The 22,624-nt window shown below is 44.4% G+C and overlaps 1 protein-coding gene across 2 annotated transcripts; it reads left to right on the top strand.

The window, feature by feature from the left end:
- Positions 1 to 405: 405 nt before the first annotated feature.
- LOC108941288 (AP-2 complex subunit alpha-2-like) lies at positions 406 to 22,346 on the top strand. 2 transcript variants are annotated; one of them, XM_018764016.2, is made up of 22 exons: positions 410 to 679; positions 6,714 to 6,782; positions 8,918 to 9,060; positions 9,669 to 9,862; positions 10,378 to 10,507; positions 11,033 to 11,134; positions 11,670 to 11,778; positions 11,872 to 12,022; positions 12,254 to 12,422; positions 12,854 to 12,991; positions 13,243 to 13,425; positions 14,524 to 14,621; positions 14,785 to 15,016; positions 16,424 to 16,597; positions 16,990 to 17,147; positions 17,412 to 17,494; positions 17,617 to 17,706; positions 18,387 to 18,510; positions 19,457 to 19,573; positions 19,818 to 19,887; positions 20,558 to 20,692; positions 20,937 to 22,346. In XM_018764016.2, the coding sequence occupies exons 1-22, from the start codon at positions 613 to 615 to the stop codon at positions 21,012 to 21,014; spliced, it is 2,814 nt and encodes a 937-aa protein (XP_018619532.1). In that variant the 5' UTR covers positions 410 to 612; the 3' UTR covers positions 21,015 to 22,346. The 2 variants fall into 2 exon arrangements, with proteins under 2 accessions (XP_018619533.1, XP_018619532.1); XM_018764017.2 differs by lacking the exons at positions 20,558 to 20,692; positions 20,937 to 22,346 and adding an exon at positions 20,440 to 20,550 and having other exon boundaries at positions 406 to 679.
- The last annotated feature ends 278 nt before the right edge of the window (positions 22,347 to 22,624 follow it).

A 22,624-nucleotide genomic window follows, 5' to 3' on the forward strand; every position in this document is an offset into this window, starting at 1 on the left:
ATCATGTAGTTATAGCCCCTAGTTCGTATCTTCGAAAATCGGGGACATGGATGTTCGTAACACGAGACAGTAGACTACTGGGTAGTATATATTGTCATGTTTTGTTACCACATATTAATTGATATATGGCAAATACTCATTCCAACTTATCCATAGTTGCTTGCGACTTTCGGATAAGAATCGATCATCATTCCTCCGTGTCATACACAAAAAAACAACAAGAAAATGCAGAATGGCTGTGAATAGGTGTTATATTATCGAATTCTGCAAGAGGCGGAGTGCATCGAGAGCGGTCTGTACGTTTGTTGACGCCCAGCATTCAGAACTACTGTAAAACATGATTTTTTTCCCCCGGCTCGCGCACAACGCGTCACGGAAGCGTCTTTCCGTCGCCGCTCGTGCACAGCCGGGTTCCTCTGCGCGGTCCCGTCAGCGAGGGATTCCGCCCCCCCCCCTCCGCGTGCACGCGAGCGTCAGGGCAACTCCCATGCGCGCGCCCGCTTCCCGGCGAGCTCCCAGGCGCGCTCGAGCCCGTGCACGGCGGCAGAAACCCGGAGCGTGACCGCGGAGCACAGAACAGAAGCCGTTTGGCGTCGGAAGACACAAAACAAAATGCCGGCGGTGTCGAAGGGGGACGGCATGCGCGGGCTCGCAGTCTTCATCTCGGACATCCGCAACTGTGAGTGAAGCGGAGCTCAGCGCTGCTGTGTGTGTCGAGCGCGGTCTCTTCTGTACGTGCGTGCGCGCGCGCGCGCCTCTGCTTCGGCGGCCCGCGCGCTCGGTTTCAGGGGAAGGGGGCTAGAACGGCGGGTACGGAGACGGGAAGGAGGGGAAGTGGCAGCTCGAGCGCCACCGGCGGCGAAACTTGTCTGAGCGGGACGGACGGAAAAGACAGACAGACAGACAGAAAGACAAAGTGCGTGTTGGGTTTGCGAAAGTTCCCTAAATGTGGAGCTGTGGCAGGGCCCCGTGTGTGTGTGTGTGTGTGTGTGTGTGTGTGTCGTACGCACGCACTCGTTCCGTGTGCTCCAACAGCGAGACTTTAAAAACTTTACGAAGCAGACAACAGTGTGTCAGCGAGGTCCACGACACGCGAGCTGTTCTTCTTCCGGGGTGTGTGTGTGTGTGTGACATTCCGATGTGTGTGAGAGAGAACACCTTCACTTCACTCGTCCACCACGTTCGCATTTATTTATCAGACACTTTTGTCCAAAGCAACTTCCACTGAACTCTCTGTAGTGTTATCAGGCCACACACCTTATTCACCGCGGTGACTTACACTGCTAGATATACTACTTACACTGAGTCACTCATCCATACATCAGTGGAACACACACTCACTGTCACTCTCACACTACGGGGAAACCTGCATAGCATGTCTTTGGACTGTGGGAGGAAACCAGAGCACACAAAGGAAACCCACGCAGACACAGGAAGGACATGCAAACTCCACAAAGACTGAGTGGGGCTCGAACCCATGTCGTCTCGCACCACCCAGGCACAGTGAGACAGCAGCGCTACTCGCTGTGATGCCACGCCACCCACGCACACCTTCGGCTCTATTCGTTGTGTTCAGTGAAATATGTCAATCTAGCACTATAGTAATAATAGTAATAATAATCCCTGTTTCTTTTAATGCCATTTAATGTGTGGTACAGTACCCCTGTATAAGGTTCCTCACACTGATTTACTGCAGTGAAAATACAAAAGCTGTTCAAACAGCACTTAGGTATATTTACTGTAGTAATTCTGGATAAGTACCTTGCTCAAGGCTACGGCAGTGGAGCTCAAACCAACAACACTGTGGTAATGCATCCAGTTGGGGGGGGGGGCGGTCGTGCCCAGGTGCACCGAATGGCTGTTAGAGAGTTGTTTGTGTTTAATATTTATTGCTTTGTGTTAATACGACCTTTGCGTTGCAGGGAGATCCCTTCGTAATGGGGGTCCTACTGGACCCTGGGGGGGGGCTCTTCAGGTGTGACTCTGTTTGTCTTGGACAGGTGCTCTTTAATGGGTTGGCAGCGCCGCTGTCTCACAGTGCCTGGGTGCTGTGAGAGGATGTGGGTTCGATCCCCGCTCAGCCTGTGTGGCGTACCATGTTCCACCCATGACTGCATGGGTTTTCTCTGGGTGCTCTGGTTTCCTCCCACACTCCAAAGGCATGCTGTTCAGGTTCCTCCCTTAGTGTGTGAGTGACACAGCGAGAGTGTGTTCCACTGATGTATGAATGAGTGACCCAGTGTAAGTAGTGTATCTAACAGTGTAAGTAACCGCGGTGACTAAGGTGTGTGGGCTGATAACACTACATAGAGTTTATTGGAAGTCGCTTTGGAGATGTGCGTCTGCTGGGGGAGGTAACGTAAATGTGATGTGTGCTGGTGAGAGGGTCACCGTCGAGGCCTGTGTCCAGTTTCCTTGAATGACCGCACTTCACCTGGGAGTTTGGGCCCCTACCACTCCTTTTATGCAATGGTAACAATTTTAAGAACAAGAACATATTTAACAAACAAAAAAACATGTAAAATTCTCTCCCTCAGTTTCCAGTTTTATTGTGCTTTATTGGTGTGACAAATTTTACATAGTTCTATTGACAAAGCGGTGTTTGAACAACTATAAAAACGAGGTTATTTTGCAAAGAACAAAAGCAAAGATAAATTAAATGCGGTACAAAACAAATAATAAAAAGTGTAATGAGCAAATACCTGAACTAATAAGGAGTAGCTCTCTTTTCAATTTTATTGTGCTTTATCGGTGTGACAAATTTTATATGCTTGTATAGCCAAAGCAACGGTTCAACAGTTTTATGAGCACAAATATTATGTAACAAAAAAGAAATAATAAGGGACAGCTGGGAGTGTAGTGGTTAGAGTTACTGCCTTTGGACCCAGAGGTCACAGGTTCGATACCCACCTTCGGCTGTGGTCCCCTTGAGCAAGATACTTACCCTAAATTGCTCCAGTAAAATTACCCAGCTGTATAAATGGGTAAATAATTGTAATCTTAACAATGTAAGTTGCTTTCAAGAAAAATGTCAGCTAGATGAATAAATGTAGTAGTAGAAGTAAATGTAGTACTATTAATAGTACCACTAAAGAAGCAGTAGTAAAATAAACATAGTTAAATACTAATAAATAGTCCAACAAATTGATGCTCACATTAATAACTGTGTGTATGTGTGTCTCTCTGGCTCCAGTAATGAAACATTTATTTAATTTAATTAATTAATTTTATTTATTTATTTTATTTTAAAATATAATGTATTTTTGCAGTTGTGTGATTTCCGCTCTGCTTTCATCAGACCCCCAGTCGCACACCAGCAGCTCTGTATACACACTTGAGCAGAGTGTTTATTTTCTTCGTGGTGCAGCAGTGCTTGTTTTCCCTCGCTCTGTGTGCTCTTGGGTAGACAAAACAGTAATTATCTCTGAAACCCTTTGGATTCCATGAACTGTGGGTGGTCGGAATCAGTGTCTCTTCCCTGTAACGTTTCCCATGCAATAAAACCAACAAAACGTCAGATAATGTAAATCAATTAAAGGTCTGTGTAATATTTATGTTTAGGTGCAGACGATTGCAAAGCAAAATATCCTAATGAAAAGTGCTCTTTGAAAGTATGATAACCCCTTGTGTCCTTAGTTTTACCATGAAATGGTTATTTAATGAGAATCAGTGTTTCTCATGTGAAATAATGGGTGTGTAATGACCAATTCCATATGTTACTTTAGAGGAAGTCGTGTGTAGTAGAAACACACAAGTAGTGCAGGTGTAAAAATGAGTGAAGCCCAAGTTGTATTGATAGTTAAGTAGAATCAAGAGTATAAGTCAGTCATTTATTCATTTTATAAGTTTATTTTAAGCTTTAACATTGAGATGTTATACATCTTTTCAGAAAATTTAATACAGGGGTAATGAACATCTGTGCAGCGTGATATCAGTTCATGGGACAATTAAAGAGGAGGAAAAGTGGGCAATAGACACCACTGTAAGTAAACCAGAGTTCTCGAGACACATTGTTACCCAGCTTGAAAAAACATCTTCTGGGATGTTCCACACCAAGGGGTACCAGATGTCCTTAAGCAGGAGTATGGATTTCAATTTTGAATTTTGTTTTGAGTTTAATACATTGGAAAAAAAAAAATATATAGTGAATATAATATAGTGAAATTTTACTTGTAGTATTACTACGGTGCAGCACCTGAGGGGTGTTAGCGGTTCGCCTTCTTCCTGATGTTTCAAAGTTTGATTCGTGAGACATGGAAGTGTAGCTTTTTGAAAGGAGGAAATGAGAGTAATAGGTGAGGTTTTGGGACTGAAATGGTCACGGTGTGTAACGTGTTATTTTGCGTGGACCTCTTATACACGCTTTATAGTTTATCACTAGTTTTTACACTAGTAAACGAGTTCTCCGTTAAAAGTAACATTGTCTAAACTCTATAGCTGCTTATATTGATAGAATGTTATATGAAGAAATGACAGTGGTCAAGGTTATGCCTCGAATTTTGTGTGTGAAAATACCACAGTAAATGTTTCAACTATACGATTAAGGTGCTTCCAAAGATTTTTTACCATAAAGCATTTTAAATGGTCATACAACAGGGTAAATGGTGGTAATTCTCCTGCTATGAGTCCCTTGCTAATCTTTATGATTCCGATGATGTCTTGTTCCAGAAGATAGTGGATAGAGGGGTGGTACCGTGTGTGTGTGTGTGTGTGTGAGAGAGAGACCTAACCAGTTTTGCAACATACTTGTGAATTGGTGAAAGCGGATTTAAAAAGAAAAAAAAAAATCTGTAAAAACATAATTAATGAGCAAGACAGCTGTTACTGTAGTGGTTAGAGTTGTAGCCTTTGCACCCAAAAGTTGCAGGTTTGAATCTCACCTCTAGCTGTAGTTCCCTTGAGAAGGTCGGTACCCTAAAGTCCACCAGTAAAATTAACCAGTTATATAAATGGATGAGTAAATGTAAGTTGCTTTGGAGAAAAGCGTCAGCTAAAATACACACACACACACACACACACATTTTCAGAACCGTTTGTCCCATACGGGGTCGCGGGGAACCGGAGCCTACCCGGCAACACAGGGCGTAAGGCCGGAGGGGGAGGGGACACAACCAGGACAGGACACCAGTCTGTCACAAGGCACCCCAAGCGGGACTCGAACCCCAGACCCACCGGAGAGCAGGACCTGGTCCAACCCACTGCACCACCGCGCCCCCTTCTCAGCTAAAATAAATAAATGTAAATGCAAAAGATTAGGCGAGCCGAAGTGTAACTCGGCAACGCAAGGCTGGAGGGGGAGAGGATACGCTCAGGACGGGACGCCAGTTCATCGCAAGGCACCCCAAGCAGGACTCGAACCCCAGACCTGTCAGAGAACAGGACCCGGCCAAACCCACCGCGCCCCTGATGACCGAAGCTCTAAAACTTAAAGCATCCAGCTCTTTAAACATGAAAATATCCGCCATGCAGGTTGCTGTCGACAGAAATTGTCAGTAATAACACCTCTGAGCTGAGTTCCGTTGTCGTATTTGTGTCCGTCCTTGATCCTGTGCACAGCAGGAGGAAATGCTTTGCAGTGTATTACGCAACTTAACATTTCACACCTTTTCTTGTGAAACGTAATGTTGTGGTGTTATATTTCAGCATGTATGTTGGCAGATAGTTATTTGTTTTTTAGTGAAATATCCCTCCTGGGCCTTGGACTCTTCGGCTACGATTTCAAGTTGAAACCGCTGTGCTTCTTCGTCTGTGTTCCCTCTCAGCATTGTGAACAGAGATTTAAAAAGGAAAAGAAATGAATGCAGTGGTCCCCCCTTATCCGCGAGTTCGCTTTCTGCGGTTTCAGTCACCCGCGATCAACTGCGGTCGGAAAATATTAAATGGGAAAATTCCAGAAATAATTTATAAGTTTTAAATTGCTCGCTGTTCTTAGATTTAAAAAATCGGTACTTCTGAGGACCTGGGCATTGGTTCTTACTTTTCTTTCTTTCTTTATCATACGGGCTCACGGTTGGCACAGCAAGTAGCCCTGGTGTCTCACAGCGCCTGGGTGGCGCGGGAGGACGTGGGTTCGATCTCTGCTCAGTCTGTGTGGAGTTTGCATGTTCTCCCTGTGTCTGCGTGGGTGCTCTGGTTTCCTCTCACACTCCAAAGACATGCTGTTGAGGTTCCCCCATGGAGTGTGAGTGACAGAGAGAGTGTGTTCCACTGATGTATGGATGAGTGACCCAGTGTGAGTAGTGTATCTAGCAGTGTAAGTCACCACGGTGAATAAGGTGTGTGGGCTGATAACACTACATAGAGTTCATTGGAAGTCATTTTGGAGAAAAGCAGCTGCTAGATAAATAAATGTAAATGTAGGTATGTATAGAAAACACATACAACATAGTATGTATTGGGTGTGGTACTATCCGCAGTTTCAGGCACCTGCTGGGGGTCTTGGAACATATCCCCCTCGGATAAGGGAGGACTACTTCATAAACAGAACGTATTCTAAAGGAATGTTCAAAAGGAAAGAACATTTATGACGTGACAGAAGGTGGATTATGAGCGCAGCCTCAGATACTTTAAACTGAGAAGTAGCTCTGAATAATGATGTGTTGCAATCTGTAAAATTACAGCGCGACACATTCGTGTCATAAACATTATTCTCCGTGAGGTGGCGGTGGTGTTTGCAGTGGTGCTCACTGCCTTTTTTTGCTCTATGCTTTCAGGCAAAAGCAAAGAAGCAGAGGTTAAGAGGATAAACAAAGAGCTGGCCAACATACGCTCCAAGTTTAAAGGTAAGTAATAGGGCAGTAATACGAACGGGGCACCAGGGGGCAGAGCGGTTAGAGCCGCTGCCTTCGGATCCAAAGGTCATAGGTTTAAATCCCACCTCTAGCTGTAGTATCCTTGATCAAGGTACTTACCCTAAATTGCTCCAGTAAAATTACCCAGCTTTGTAAGTAGTCTAACATTGTACAGGTGACCCCCAATTTACGATTTTTTTCGACTTCACGATGGTGAGCTGGCGATAGACATTCCATAGAAACCATACTTTGAATTTTGATTTTTCTCCCGGACAAGCGATATGAGATACGATACTCTTTCGCGATGCTGGGCAGCAGCAGCGATCCACATCTCCCAGTCTGTCACGCAGAGGTGTGAATCGGGTGTGTTAAATGCCTTTTCGACTTGGAATGTTTTCGACATATGATGGTTTCGGGGAACGTAACCCCTTCGTAAATCGGGGACCACCTGTGTGTGGCTTTGGAGAAAAGTGGCAAATAAATATAAACGGTGGTCTTGTTGGGCAGTTTGATTTATTTTTCATTTACGGGGTCATTCTTTATTTTTGGTTGTGCTTTCTGAACGCGTGTCATGTAAATCATATATATTTTAATGTCAGAAGGATTTTTTTTTTTTTTTTTTTAAACCACATGCAATTTTGGGAGTACTTTGATCCTGTTTAGTACATATGTCCCATACTAGTCACAATTTCTGTGCACTTCTCCTTTTATAAATCATCTCCACTTTCTTTGCTGTCCATAATTAATATTTGAATTTTACTTTTCTCAAAACTCACTCCTGAAAATTTTATTGGAAGATGCACTACAGAACACGGGCAGCCAGTAGCGCGGTAGTTATAGTTGCTGCCTTTGGACCCAAAGGTCGCAGGTTCAAATCCCACCTCCAGCTGTAGTACCCTTGAGGAAGGAACTAACCCTAAATTTCTCTGAAAAATTACCCAGCTGCATAAATAATTGTAGGTAGTTTAACATTGTAAGTTGCTTTGGGGAAACGCATCGGGTAAATGTAAACATGTTTAAAGCTGGTATGTAATGTTAGTTATTGACTGAGATTTACTTTGTGCACATAAACTAGTTTTCGGAACCTTGTTGTCTAGCAGCAGCATCTGGGGAAAAAAAGCCAGATTTTGCTCAATTACAGATGACTATACGTCTGTTTCCAGTGCACTTTCAGTAGACTCTCATGCACCAGCAGATGGAAATGGGTTGCTAGCAGGTTTCTTAAAGCAAGTTACAAAGCAAAGTATGTGGATTGCATAAGTGCTGAGAGCTGTGGCCTTGAGCTGATGCAAGTGAAAACAAAGCCCAGACAAGTATGGAACCGTCGTTATCATTTGCAACTCCCGACGCGGAACCAAAATGATCACCTTTACCGGATCGAATCTCGAATCTCCAGTCTGTTTTGCTATTATTTGTCAAATTACGCTGAAGGAAAGGTATGAAAGAGAGAAGCACTTTAACCGTCTTTGAGAATAAGTGATGAAAATGGTTACATTACAATGCAAAATAATTGTGGGGTAGAGACAGCTGGTAGCGTAGCGGTTAGAGCTACTCCCACTAGACTCGAAGGCTCAAGGTTGTAGGTTCTATTACCCCTCCGGCTGTAGTACCATTGAGTAAGGTATTTAACCTTAAATTGCTCCAGTAAAATTACCCAGCTGTATAGATGAGTAAATAATTGTGAATACCTTAACATTGTAAGTTGCTTTGGAGAAAAGTGTCAGCTAAATGGAAAAAATGTAATATGAACGTATAATATTCAAGCAAATATTGTTGGCTTGACAATAAATAAATCAAGTGCTTCATTTCACCGAGACCTGAAAAAGTCCATCCCTCAACACTCAGTAATTAAAATTTTAACAGCTGGCTATGAAGCAATGAAACAAAGTTGTACAGCGAGCGAAAGAGGGTTGAGAAGTTAATGGGTTGGTCATGTGCAGGACATCTACCCCAGAACTTGTGTAGATGTCTTTATTTGGGTTTTTGTCACTGCTGAGAAGAAAATCATATAGTTCTTTTTTTTTTTTTTTTTGTTTCGAGATGAGCCCTTCAGCAGCTCAAGGACGTGGCACTTCTTAATCGTGTGTGTCATCTGCCTTCTTGTCACTTTCCTTCTTCTGTTGTAGGAGATAAAGCTTTGGATGGCTACAGCAAGAAGAAATATGTGTGCAAGCTGCTGTTCATCTTCCTCTTGGGCCATGACATCGACTTTGGCCACATGGAGGCAGTAAACCTGCTGAGCTCCAACAAGTACACGGAGAAACAGATTGTGCGTGGACACGTTTTTCTGTGCGTGTGCTGGCTTGTGTGTGTGCGCGCGCGTGTGTTTTATGGCTTCGGCATCTTTTTTCATTTTTGGCTGTCCCGTAACCCGTTAAGTCTTGGGTATTGAGTGCTGGTCTTGGTGTCACACCTATGTATGTTTGTTCTTGTTTCAGTCGTCCTTGTATGTACTTGAAAGCACTTTCACACTCTTTTATGACTGGAAATTAGTGTGAGCTATGGATGCCCCTTTTTTTTTTTTTTGGAGCCAAATTCATCAGAGAGGAAGGACAACTGAAATGCTTCTTAAAATTGCGGTGTTGGGATATTTTACTCCAGACAGAAATTCTCATTGTGCTCCAGGTCTTAGCGGAGCCACACATAAAACTGCCTTTGGTCTTCATCTTTTGCCTGTCTTGTTGGCAGAAGACTCAACACTGCGGTGTCTTAACCGTGATGTTCCATCTGTGTTGAGCGAATGGTTCTGAGCAACGATTCAAACTTTTTTTTTTTCTTTTTTTTTTTTGATTACAGCGATGTTTGTCAGCTCTGACGCAGCTGTGCTTACTGGTGGCAAACGCGGTTATTCACCACTGAAACGTCTCCTCCTGCCAGGGCTACCTGTTCATCTCCGTTCTCGTGAACTCGAACAGTGACCTCATCCGCCTCATCAACAACGCCATCAAGAATGACTTGGCCAGCAGGAACCCCACCTTCATGAACCTGGCCCTGCACTGCATCGCCAACGTGGGCAGCCGAGAGATGGCCGAGGCCTTCGCCACCGAGATCCCCCGCATCCTCGTGGCTGGGTGAGCGTCCTGTGGTGTTTTACTCTACACGTGCACTGGGTTCTCATCTTCTGAACGTAACTGACACTTTAAATCTCCTTGTAGCTTCATTTGATTATAAATCCAACCACAGTGTCGCAGTTTCCCTCACGGGGCGTGTTCTCTAAAAGTGTTGGATAAAGCTGTATTGAATGAAAAATTCACCAGCGAGACTTTCGTTTCATTCGGTTTTCATCAACTGCTCATCCTATTCTGAGTTCCTGTGTTCCCGAGCGAACGCAGGAACTCAACATAGGAAAAAGGTGGTAAGCAGGCTACGCAGTGGATGCCGTGCCAACTTTATTATGTACATACAGTCAACCGTGGCACTCATTGGCAGCAAGTGGAAACGCAGGCCGTTTTTCACTCTTCAGCAGAGAAATTTTCGAAAATAGAACGGTGAAGCGTTTGTTTGGACGTTTTTAACCGAGGTGTTTGTAACATGAGGTACAAGTGTACGGGCAGGGGCTGTAATCAGTGTGCGGGACTCTTTGCAGGGACACCATGGACAGTGTGAAGCAGAGCGCTGCACTCTGTCTCCTGCGACTGAACAGAACCTCACCGGACCTGCTGGCCATGGGAGAGTGGACCTCCCGCGTTGTTCACCTGCTTAATGACCAGCACTTGGTACGGCGCTCTCGACGGGATGGGTACTGGAAGACCGGGGTTACATATAGCAGTGCTTGACACACTCCATCCTAATGTGCTCCAAGTGGGACAGCTGGTAGCGTAGAGGTTAGAGCTGCTGCCTTTGCATCCAAAGGTTGCAGATTTGAGAAAAGGTTTGTGAACCCTTTAGTTCTGCAGCACAATGTCAGGAATAAAACTCAAAGTTGGGTCAAGTAGCATGGCAATGGCCCTTAACACAGGAGTAAATCAACAAGAGTGGATCAAATGGAGGAAATGAAATGTTTCTAATTTCAGCATTGAAAGATTGAAATTTAATTTCAATTTCAGTTTTTTTTTTTAAATTTCATTTCAGGTTTTTCAACTTCAAAGTTTCCTATTTTAACACAGCTGGTAATATAGTGATTAGAGCTGCTGTATTTGGATGCCAAAGTTGCCGGTTCGAATCCCACCTCATGACATAATACAGTAACACTTGGGGTAGTGAACGCAGTTGTGTGTGAGGACGCTGCTCCTGTCCTGCAGGGTGTCGTAACAGCAGCCACCAGCCTCATCATCACGCTGGCCCAGAAGAACCCAGATGAACTGAAGACCTCTGTGCCCCTGGCTGTAGGGAGACTGAGCAGGGTGAGTCACACAGGTAGTTTTAACCATTTTTAATTTTGGTTGCATGCAGTTCCTATTTTCAGCTCTTTTTTTTCCCATTGTACAATACGATCTTAATCTGGTTTGATGTGTTATTATACATTGACTGCCATGTCACAGTCATCAGCCCCTGCTTGTTTGCTGCAATATCCTAGAGGTTGGGGTCAAGTTGAGTTGGGTCCTAAAGAGTGAGATCATTTGATGTCCAACATTAAAGGTTTACACCGGTTTTCAGTCCCACACCATGGAGAAACATTCCCCACAGAGTTAGTCCATTCATACCCCAAAAAAAGAATTTCAGCCCCTGCTTGATGGCTGAAGCATCCCAAAGCTTGGGGACAAGCTGAGTTGGGTCCTACAGGGTAAGACTTGTGATTCTCAACTCACAATAGGTGATCGTTCTTTGGTGATTTTTTTAAAAAATAGTAGAGTTTGGATTGATTTTCTCAGTCTTGTAGTTGAGACCTATTATTGGACCTCCTCGGCAATGCAGAATCCATGACCCCTTGTCTTTCAGATTGTGACCCCCTCCTCCTCAGATCTACTGGACTACACATACTACTTTGTTTCTGCGCCTTGGCTGTCCGTCAAGCTGCTGCGTCTCCTGCAGTGCTACCCACCTCCAGGTAAATCTCAGATATCCGTCGTGGCCTTTCACATCTGACCAGGTGGATGAGAGTTCAATGTTTTATCCGGTCTCTCTGCCGCTGCCCGGACAGAGGATGGTGCCGTTCGGAGTAGACTGACCGAGTGCCTGGAGGCCATCCTGAACAAGGCCCAGGAGCCTCCCAAATCCAAGAAGGTGCAGCACTCCAACGCCAAGTACGCAGTGCTCTTTGAGGCCATCAGCCTCATTATCCACCACGACAGGTTTGTACCAAGAACACCAGCGTGTTTGGGGTGGGGGGGGGTGTTGCGTAATGTTTATAAGGAAAGTGCGCATCTTGAAAAGTAGCACAGTTTAGGGGAAGACATGGAGATCTGAACAACTTTTCCAAACAAGAACTGTAAGAAAGCGGCCAGTATTAACGGTGAGTTTTTTTTTTTTTTCGACTCTTGCCGTTTGTGGTAACGTGGAATGCTGCTTCTACTGCCCCCTAGTGAACCCAACCTCCTGGTTCGTGCCTGCAACCAGCTGGGTCAGTTCCTCCAGCACCGTGAGACGAACCTGCGCTACCTGGCCCTCGAGAGCATGTGCACGCTGGCCACCTCCGAGTTCTCCCACGAGGCGGTCAAAACGCACATCGAGACGGTCATCAATGCTCTCAAGGTACCTTTTTATCCTGTCATTGTGGTCCATGTTGCAGTATATAGAGGTGACAGGTAGCATTGCTACAGCCATCGCCTTGCAGTCAAAGGCACTAGGTTCGAATCCCACTTCTTGTTGTAGCCCCCTTTAGCAAGGTATTTACCCTATATTGCTCTGGTAAAAAAAAAAAAAAAAAAATACACTGTTGTTGAAATGTATAAATCATTGCATGAAACTTAATATACAAACATGTTTCTGAAAGTTAATTTGGAGAAGAATGTCAACCACATATCTTAATAATAATCGCATTCTGGGCCAATATTATTATTATTTCTGTTGTGTTGCACTGTATATAAGTCTGGTGGAGTGTAGTTACTGTTGAAATAGGATATTACACTTTCGTGGCTGCAGTTTCATAGTGCTGCTTTGGTTTGCGTGTGCGTGTCCTGCAGACGGAGCGGGACGTCAGCGTGAGGCAGAGGGCAGTAGATCTGCTGTACGCCATGTGTGATCGCAGCAACGCCAAGCAGATCGTGGCAGAGATGCTCGGTTACTTGGAGACGGCGGACTACTCCATCCGGGAAGAGATTGTAAGGCAGACTCGCGTTTCGCCGCAAAACTTCTGTTTCCCTGGATGTGCGTTTCAAGGGTTAGAACTCATTTGTGTAAATTTGCAGCCTTGATTGTTTTCTAGGGAAGTTGTTTAAGAGCTTTTCTGGTGCTGCACACTGTTGGAACAGATGCAGTGGATTCAGCCGCTTAATGCAGAGAGCTTGGTGCTGAAAGTCCTGTGTTGGTGCAGTGAGTAGTTCATCTTAGTTTTTTTTACTGGTTCCTCTAGGTGCTGAAAGTGGCCATCCTGGCCGAGAAGTACGCCGTGGACTACACGTGGTATGTGGACACGATCCTTAACCTCATCCGCATCGCTGGAGACTACGTGAGCGAAGAGGTGTGGTACCGCGTCATCCAGATCGTCATCAATCGCGACGACGTTCAAGGCTACGCTGCCAAGACTGTGTTTGAGGTACGGTACGCACCGTGGTTTTGTCAATTTGTTTCGGTGCGCCTTGGACTTCCACGTGTATGAAAAGTATTTTGCTAATGTAAATTGACACGTGGGCGGAACGGTGGCACAACGAGTAGTGCTGCGGCCTCACGGCGCCTGGGTGGTGCAAGAGGGTGTGGGTTTCATCCCTGCTCAGTCTGTGTGGAGTCTGCGTAGGTTTCGTCAGGGTGCTCTGGTTTCCTCCCACGGTCCAAAGACATGTAGTTTAGGTGAAATAGTGTCTCTGAATTGTGCTTAGCATGTTAATGGGTGAGTGATTGTGCGTGCGTGTGGCGGTCCTGTAATGGACTAACCAGTCCCAACCACGGTTACTCCCCCACCACCACCTCTGGGATAGGCTCCAGATCACTTTGACCCTACTCAGGACAAAGTACTATTGAATTTTGACAGATGGTTGGATGGAAATTGACTCAGTGACTAATGGTTTTCAATAATTTAGTGAAGATATGAAAGTGCGCTAGGGACAGCTGGTAGTGTAGTGGTTGGAGCTACTGCCTTTGGGCTTGAAGATTGCAGGTTTGATTGCCACCTCCGGGTCTAGTACCCTTGAGCAACATACTTACTCTGTATTACTCCAATAAAATTACCCAGCTGTCTAAATGGGCAAATAATTGAAAATAGCTTAACATTGTAAGTCAGAGAAAAGTGTCAGCTAAATGAATAAATGTAAATTAATTATATTAACTTATCCTTGTTAATTTGTTTTGCTGACCCTTGACAAGAGAAACTCTAGGATGTGGCAGTAGACTAACTTTTTCAATACCTTTCTGTAGTGCAGACTAGGACTTTTGATGGACTGTGTTTATCACAGCACGTAGCTGATCCTTTATCCCCACAATTAGAATGTTTCAAGTATTTTTAAATATCTTTTTTTTTTCCTGTACATTCTGTCCTGAAAATCACAGAAGCTGATTTTGTATTGGATATTTGAGGACTATGCAGACTGTTTGCATCATATCATATACTCTGTGCTTTGAGGATCCTTTCAAGTCATTTTGGCCTCAGCCAATAGTTCAACACCCTCCTGACTTTACACTTGTTTTTCTACCCTTTTAGGCCCTTCAGGCACCAGCCTGCCATGAAAATCTGGTGAAAGTTGGGGGCTATATCCTCGGAGAGTTTGGAAACCTCATTGCTGGGGACCCTCGCTCAAGGTAACCATGGAATGACCCACATCAGTTGTCTTTTTTTTTTTTTTTTTTTTTTGGCCATGCTGACCTTTTTTGTGCCAGAATATGTGAAAGCTTCTTTAACACTACTATTAAAAACATCCACCTGTTTGTTGCATCCACCCTCTGTTTTCCCATAACCTTACAGCCCTCTGGTGCAGTTCAGCCTGCTGCACTCCAAATTCCACCTGTGCTCGGTGCCGAGCCGTGCCCTGCTGCTCTCCACCTATATCAAGTTCATCAACCTGTTTCCCGAGATCAAGGGCACCATCCAGGAGGTGCTGCGCTCCGACAGCCAGCTGAGGAACTCCGACGTGGAGCTGCAGCAGCGTGCCGTGGAGTACCTACGTCTCAGCTGTGTGGCCAGCACCGACATACTGGTACTGGGAGAGAGAAGGGGCCTGGGGATGTTAGGGAGGGCAGGAAGGAACCTGGGTGAGACCTTCAGGGCAGACTGTGAGATTGAAAGGGAAGTGGGTAGATGAGGATGTGCACTGAGAATGAAGAGAACAAGGAGAACAATGGAAGTTCGAGACTTGCGAGGCTGTTTAGCCCGTGGGTATGAAATGCTCATTTGCCCTTTGGGTGGGTGGAAAGTGACACCAACATGGCCCTTTTTTAGGTTTGTATTAGATATAATTGGGGATGTGACAAAATCGAATTTGAACGTTGTCGAACTTCGAATGTTTTTGGCAGATCTGAAATTCATCAATTATATCAACGCCTTTTCGGCGAATTTCTTGTGGGGTAAAAAAAAAGCAGTCAAAGCAGTGCAGCTCACTATAAGCTTTATTTTATATGTATATGTGTTGCTGTTCACAAGTCTCGGTGCACTTGAGGGACTGATAGTTAATGATTGTACAGCACTGCCTGTGTAACGCTATGTACCTTTTTATGCGAACCAGTGCTCCACGATTTGTACCTATATTCGCATATTGATGACATTTACATACATTTATTCATTTAGCTGATGCTTTTCTCCAAAGTGACTTATGGTGTTAAGGTTACAATTACAGTATTTACCCATTTACACAGCTGGGTAATTCTACTAGAGCAATTTAGTGTAAGTACCCTGCTCAAGGCTACTACAGCCGGAGGTGGGATTCAAACAGACAACCTTTGGATCTAAAGGCAGTAACTCTAACGACTACGCTACCGACTGTCCCTGATTATACAGCAAAATGCATTATTCCTTCTTTGTAACACTTTGCGTAGCATGTATGTCGCGGTCGTTTGCATAGCGGAAGACTATTTTTGTAAATTCACATATGTGCAGGTTGTTTCGAGTTTTTAAGCGGAAATACTCATACTGATATAAATGAATGCTTATTTTTAGTAATATTTGATCGTAGACCAATTGCCGAAAAGGAAAATTACTCCTGTGCGTAAAATTGAAACCAAGTAAATTTCTTTTTATCTTTTAATTGATATGTGCATGTGGATTAGTAAAAATAACGTTCACTTCAATTCACCATTTTTACAGAGTGCTCTTCTCACGCAGTGACTCACGTTGCATTTTAGTTTGCATTACAAACCACATCCGTACAGATTCGTGTTTAAATCCATGTTCGACGGATGCTCATTTTGATCATTTTCCTCACATCCTTAGATATAAATGATTCGATCTGGCATTTGTGATGAATTGAATGGAAAAACCAGGCACATGTGTACTGTTTTGAGCCAGCTGTCATTGTGATAACTGAGTAAATTGTCAGTTGACATTGAGAGCTTGAGTCAATGGGTGGAGGTGCACAGTGTCATCCCTTATCCTGCTCCGAAACCCTTAGGCAACAGTCCTGGAAGAGATGCCGCCCTTCCCTGAGCGGGAGTCCTCCATCCTGGCCAAGCTGAAGAAGAGGAAAGGGCCCGGTGTGCTGCCCGACACAGAGGACAGCCGCAAGGACAAGAGCGCTGGCCTCAATGGGGCTGTGGAGACAGTTAATGTCAGGGCCGTTGCGCAGGTAGACCTCCGTAGCCTTTGTGCCACTTGTCAGTACTGTCACAGCCTGAATGATTCACGTAATTTTTTTTCTCACTTGGTATGGCCAGATGAGATGTTTCTGTTATGGGAAACATGAGGTAAATTAGGGACCAAAGTTATGCAGGAAAACAGTTTATGTGCCTTTCCTTTGACATCCTTGGCCCTCTCCTCTGTAGCATTGTTTCTTCTGGGCGTCTTGCAAACCATCGTACTTGTCCTTCTGCGAGAACACAGCTGAAGCGCGAAAGCACAGCGTTGCATATCTGAGTGTGTGGTGAAGCTGTCAGGCAGTTTTGACCATAAGGTGCTGTAAAAGCTGCTAGGGAAAGCCTTGACGTCTTAAGGTACCTTTGTTGTGGTTCTTCTCCGTAGACTTCTCCACTACAGTCTGCCGACCTCTTGGGCGTAGGAAGTACCCCTCCTTCCTCAGGAAGTCTGTTGGTGGACATCTTCTCTGAAAATCATTCTCCCTCCCCCACGCCAGCCTCCGGAGCTCCAGCTGCACCCATCTTCGATGAGAACTTCCCCAGGTGAGAGAAGGAGATGTGATCAGATGATTATTAGCTGAAAGGACAGCAGAGAGGTGTGGTGCAGGTTCATAAATGTTCGTAAGTTGAAGAGCCAGTGCATATAGATGAGATGATTGATTAACGCTGAATGTTGGGCCATCACCAAACACTGGGCCAGCGAGAACCCAAACTACTATCTAGCCTACCACAGAGGAAGGGTGCAGCTCATCTTGAAACTTCTCAAAGTCCCATCTTTATGTTCTTTTGATGTATTTATCTTTCTAGGTTTGTTTGTAAGAACAATGGTGTCCTGTTTGAAAATCAACTGCTGCAGATTGGACTGAAGTCAGAATTCAGACAAAATCTGGGTTTGTTTTTTTTGTACACAGTTTTTTTTGCATAGCACAATGTATATTACATATACAGTATTTGAAATATATTCAATTATATATATAAAATATATTTTCTAACTCTCTGTAATCCGTTTCAGGACGCATGTATGTGTTTTATGGAAACAAAACTTCTACGCAGTTCCTCAGTTTCTCGTCCTCCGTGGTCTATCCAGATAATCTGAGAACTCATATCCTTTTTACATTTATTCAGTTAACTGATCCTTTTATCCAAAGTGACGTGCAGCATTAGGTACTAATTACTGTACTAAGCTACATTCAGTTATTTACCCATGTACACAGCTGGGTAGTTTCTACAGTGTCAATTCAAGGTAAGTACTGTAATCAAGGGTGTTACAGTAGGAGCAGGGATTCAAATCCATGTTCTCCAATTGGTGTAGAGCGGCAGGTGAAACCACCTGCTGCCCCCATTTGTTGACAGTTTCCAAAAACGTCTTTTCATCCACGAAAATATTTCTTAATGTTATTAAAAAAAAAAAAGTGGTGCACCAAGTTAAAGGAGAGCACCTACCTTAACCACAGTAATACATTTATGAAGGATAAAATATATGCATTTCAAGGTAATTCATTCTTTGCAAGTAGAAGCCTATAGTAGGTTGTTCTGGACCAGATTGGGAGGGAGGGAGAGAGGGAGGGATAGATGACTATGTACACAGACAAACATACATAAATACTTTTAAATAGAATAAATAGTATTAATCCCAAAGAAAAGTGCATTAGATGCTTTGCGTTCATATCCTTTCATCTCTTGGGTTGCTCATCAGTGGAACTTGGAGATATGTTGTTTGCTGTGTGTTTGGTCATGGAGAAGCTGTGGTCGATGTATGTGATGCCCTTAACTGCATCCCACAGCTCACTGTGCACATCAAGCCCGTGGACTCCACGGTGGATGGAGGTGCCCAGCTCCAGCAGACACTCAACATCGAGTGTATGTCTGACTTTGTGGAGGCACCTATCTTTAACATCCAATTTAGGTAACTGACTGCGACACAGTCGCTCTCTGTGACGCACCCGGATCTGGTCACTGCGTGGATGAGAGACGGGAAGGCCGAGAACGCGGTTATTTTGGAAAGCGAAGGTGGTTCAGTGGCCTTCGGTGGTAGATGTGAGACAAAGATCACTGAATAAATGGCCACTGTTCAGGGTCATTGATGATGATAACCACTGCACGGCTGACACTGCCACTCCCAAGCACAGGGTGTGTGTCTCAGTTCCTGCCCGATGCATCCAACTGCTAGACAAACAAAGGGCGCAGCTCAGCTTGTACTGGCCAAGATACACTGTTGTCCAGTGTTTGCATTTGTTCACTTTCCTATTATGTTTTTTTTTTTTTTTTTTGGGGGGGGGGGGGGACCTTTACCCTTTGAAATCGTTTATAAAGCAACAAAATGAGTATGACAGAGGAGGCAGGACAGGTGAGGTGCTTGCCTCTCGGCGCCTTTATTTATGGTCGTGCAGGGGAAGATTAACAGCAGGGGAAAGGGGGGATCCGGGAACTGGTAGAGTGGGGCGGTGCTTCGGGGTTGTGGTCGGGACCGGGGTCGTGGCTCTCTCAGGTCGCTCTCTTTCTATCTCTCTCTCTTTCTCCTCCCTCTCTCTCTTCCTCTCACCGGTGGGTCCGGGGTGGGAAAAATAGAGGTTGCAGTTAGTCCCAGCTGCAGCTGGCTTACCCTGGACTCCGCCCCCTCCCTGCCCGCCTCGGCGTGTTACAATGAGGTTTTCCATAATAAAATTAGTTGTTCTGTGCTGGAACTTCCAGAATTGTCCTCCATGGATGCATGTTTCCCATACATAAGTGCCTGAATGTAGATATTAATTATATAGGTACATAATTGTAAAGAGCTGCTTTGTACTGAAGGAAACCACCTGTCAACACAAGCCACCAGTTCCCCTTTGTACAGCACATGCTTCTTCCTCCAGGTATGGGGGCACTCTTCAGACCATAGCTATCAAGCTACCTATTACCCTCAACAAATTCTTCCAGCCCACAGAGATGATGGCCCAGGACTTCTTCCAACGCTGGAAGCAACTAAGCGCGTAAGAAGCATCCTATTCTCTGTTTCCATGCACTCTCTCTCTCTCACACACACACGGAAAGTACCCTGCCTTCCTCTATGTCCAACATTTCTCAGAGGATTTTTCCCTTTTTCCTCCTCTGCTTATCGGTCCTTGTGCTCTCGACCCGCTCCCACCTTGCATGCGTTGTGTTGACCTGCAGTAGCCTGCTGCTCCCACCTTCTTCTGAATTGGATGCAAAATGAGCTTTTCGTCCCTTCCACAGCCCCCAGCAAGAAGTACAGAAAATTTTTAAAGCCAAGAATGCCATGGACGCAGAAATCACCAAAGCCAAAGTAAGGTCTCTGTAACGGCTGTGGCAGACTAGCACGTACCGGTTTAGTGGTTGGACCCATGCTGGCTCATTAAGCCAACGCTGATATACTTGGGTTGATCTTGACCTTCTATACTTACACATGTAATGATATGAAGAACCCAGGTTTCCTAAGATGAACTAATAAAGGTGAACGTGCACATTAGTAGATTGTATGTACCGCTCACCTTAGTAAAACTGTCTTGAGTCAACATTTCAACATTTTCACTTTGTCTATTCTCGACCTTTGAACTGGCACGGACCGTGTTCCAAACAAGTGAATAGATGATTTATTGCATTTATACGTTTCTTTGTTAGTCCTTTAGAACAATTGGTGTCACCTGCTGCCCATGTGTGTAAAAAAAAAAAAAAAAAAAAAACATAGTGGTTCCAGCTCCTCTTCTCTTCATTGTCACACTGAAGATGATACCGAGAAGTCATCCAGCCTTCGTTTTCAGTTTGCAATGCTGAGATGCTCTTGCAGTTGCTTCATAGGGTCTCGCTCAGGGACATCCTCCTCTCTGATGCTTTTCAGTAACCTTAGCCTCAAGGATATAGCTGGCGCAGGTTCTTCACCTCCCTGATGAGAGCTTCTGGGCATTCACACTAGTGTTTGGAGATCACTGCGTTACACAACGGTGCAATCCTTTCAGCTCATCGGCTTTGGGGTAAGCCTACTGGACCAAGTGGACCCCAACCCATCCAACTTTGTTGCTGCTGGAATCATCCACACGAAGACGGTTCAGGTGGGATGCTTGCTCAGGCTGGAGCCCAACAGTCAAGCACAGGTAAACCAGTCCCTCGCCTTTTCTCCTCTGTTCTTTCTCCGATTTGTCTACTTCTGCAGGCTTTTGTGACCACCCACATCTGCGTTCCCTTCACACTGTGATCCTGTGTCCTGTTTCATTCCAAGACTTACTACTCACCGTCCCTTTTGTGTCACTGTCCTCAGTCTCTACCAACGTGGACTTTCTGATCACTTCTTAATGCATCCTTCTGACCCCAATGTCATTCCTATGTTTTTCTTCGCAGATGTACCGCCTTACCCTGAGAACTAGCAGGGACTCCGTATCACAACGGCTCTGTGACCTGCTCTCAGATCAGTTTTAAAACCCGCGCTGCTCCCGCAGCCCTTCTCACCACTGTGATTTCCGATGGATGAGTTCATCCAGTACATCTTCTGTCTAGCACTAATCCTAGATACTTCTGTTCCCTTTTCTCTTGTTTACGTTTGAATTTCGTCAGTGTACAGTGTAAATTTTTTTTTACATGTATGAAATTATAGAAAAATGACTTTTTCCCAATTACCTAGCAATTCTAATTACTAATATTTTTGGTCAGTAATAATTTTTGTACACCAAAGAACTAAACTCTTTCTGCTGTGCTTCCCCTGTGAGAGAATCAGTCACACAACACACTTGCCAGGACTGCCTGGGATGTATTAAGTGGAAAAAAGTGCCATCAGTAGAGGCGCTGGGGAGCGGGTGCAGAAAGTGACTTTTGTGCCCCTCCCCTGCTGCTTGTTCTTGCCCACACTGTGCCCCTGCTGTGCATTGGCACAAGTCAGCTGTGCTGGCGTGAGGAGTTGCAGCAGCCATGGACATGTCAGAGAGCTTCACATAGTCTGGAGAAACGTGTTGGAGATGTGTGTGAAACTTTATACCGCTTTTTGCCTCCAGCTTCACAGGTGCAGGAACAGATTTTTCCCAGTAAAAGTATTTGTGAAAATGGAAAGTTAGAGTTTTATAAGTCTGGATTATACAGATGCTCCTCGACCCAGTAGGTAATTCAAGGTCTTTTAAAGGCAGCGTATCAGGAAGTTTGTGGGACTTGGAACTCACTTTTGCCCATGTGAGCTGTCATTGTTGACTGCCAGGCATGTCACAGCCTTTAATCGTTGTGCCTTCAGCTTATATGCCTTTTTTTTTTTTTTTTTTTTTTTAAAATGATACACACACTTTTAACTGTTTAGATGCAAACTGATAAATCTGAATGAGATTTTATCATAAAAGGTGGCAATTCTGTGCTACAGAGTTTCAGCAGAACAGCTTGCATTCTGCGTTCATAACCCGAAGCCTGCACTGAGTTTTGATAACCTACGATCTTAACATTTTACTTTTTTCAGAAATAACAGATTTTTTTTTTTTCCATTTATAGTTTTTATACAAATTAATAGATTTTTTTACAAAAGTTGAAGAAGGCAAATTCAGTTTTAAGTGCGATGCTGTGTTGGTTTATGTTGTTGATGTCTGGCTTGCTGGCAAGACGGGTCTCATGCATTTAATAAAGTGTAGCCACATTAGTCGACACACCAGCAAAATTTACTAGCGGTCAGTATGATTAAATTGCCTTAATAAATGTACTTACCACTGTTGTAAAGAACTGGCATTTATTCCATGCTGTTGAATGTAATTGATGTCTAATAAATGTCTTTTACATGTCTTTCATGCTTTTTTAAATTAAACTCATCTCTTTCATTATTGTGTATATACGGTGCATTTATCTGATGCTTTTCCCCAATTCAGTTTATAATGTTGTCTGCAACAATTCTGGCCATTTATACAGCTGGGTAGTTTTTAGGGTAAGTACCTTGCTCAAGGGTACAACAGTTGGAGGTGGGATTCAGACCTGTAAGCTGTTAATCCAAAGGCAGCAGTTTTAACCACTGCACTGCTAGCTAACAAATCATGATTATGACTTATGAATACAGCCATTTTCAT

This window comes from Scleropages formosus, chromosome 11 (genome assembly GCF_900964775.1).
Source record: "Scleropages formosus chromosome 11, fSclFor1.1, whole genome shotgun sequence".
NCBI classification, from domain to species: Eukaryota; Metazoa; Chordata; class Actinopteri; order Osteoglossiformes; family Osteoglossidae; genus Scleropages; species Scleropages formosus.

What these genes read in the sequence shown, in the direction of transcription:
- LOC108941288 (XM_018764016.2), top strand. Translation starts at nt 613, where the DNA reads ATGCCGGCGGTGTCGAAGGGGGACGGCATGCGCGGGCTCGCAGTCTTC. An exon ending in CATCTCGGACATCCGCAACT is followed by an intron (nt 680 to 6,713) that starts GTGAGTGAAGCG and finishes CTATGCTTTCAG; the next exon opens with GCAAAAGCAAAGAAGCAGAG. An exon ending in AGTACACGGAGAAACAGATT is followed by an intron (nt 9,061 to 9,668) that starts GTGCGTGGACAC and finishes TCCTCCTGCCAG; the next exon opens with GGCTACCTGTTCATCTCCGT.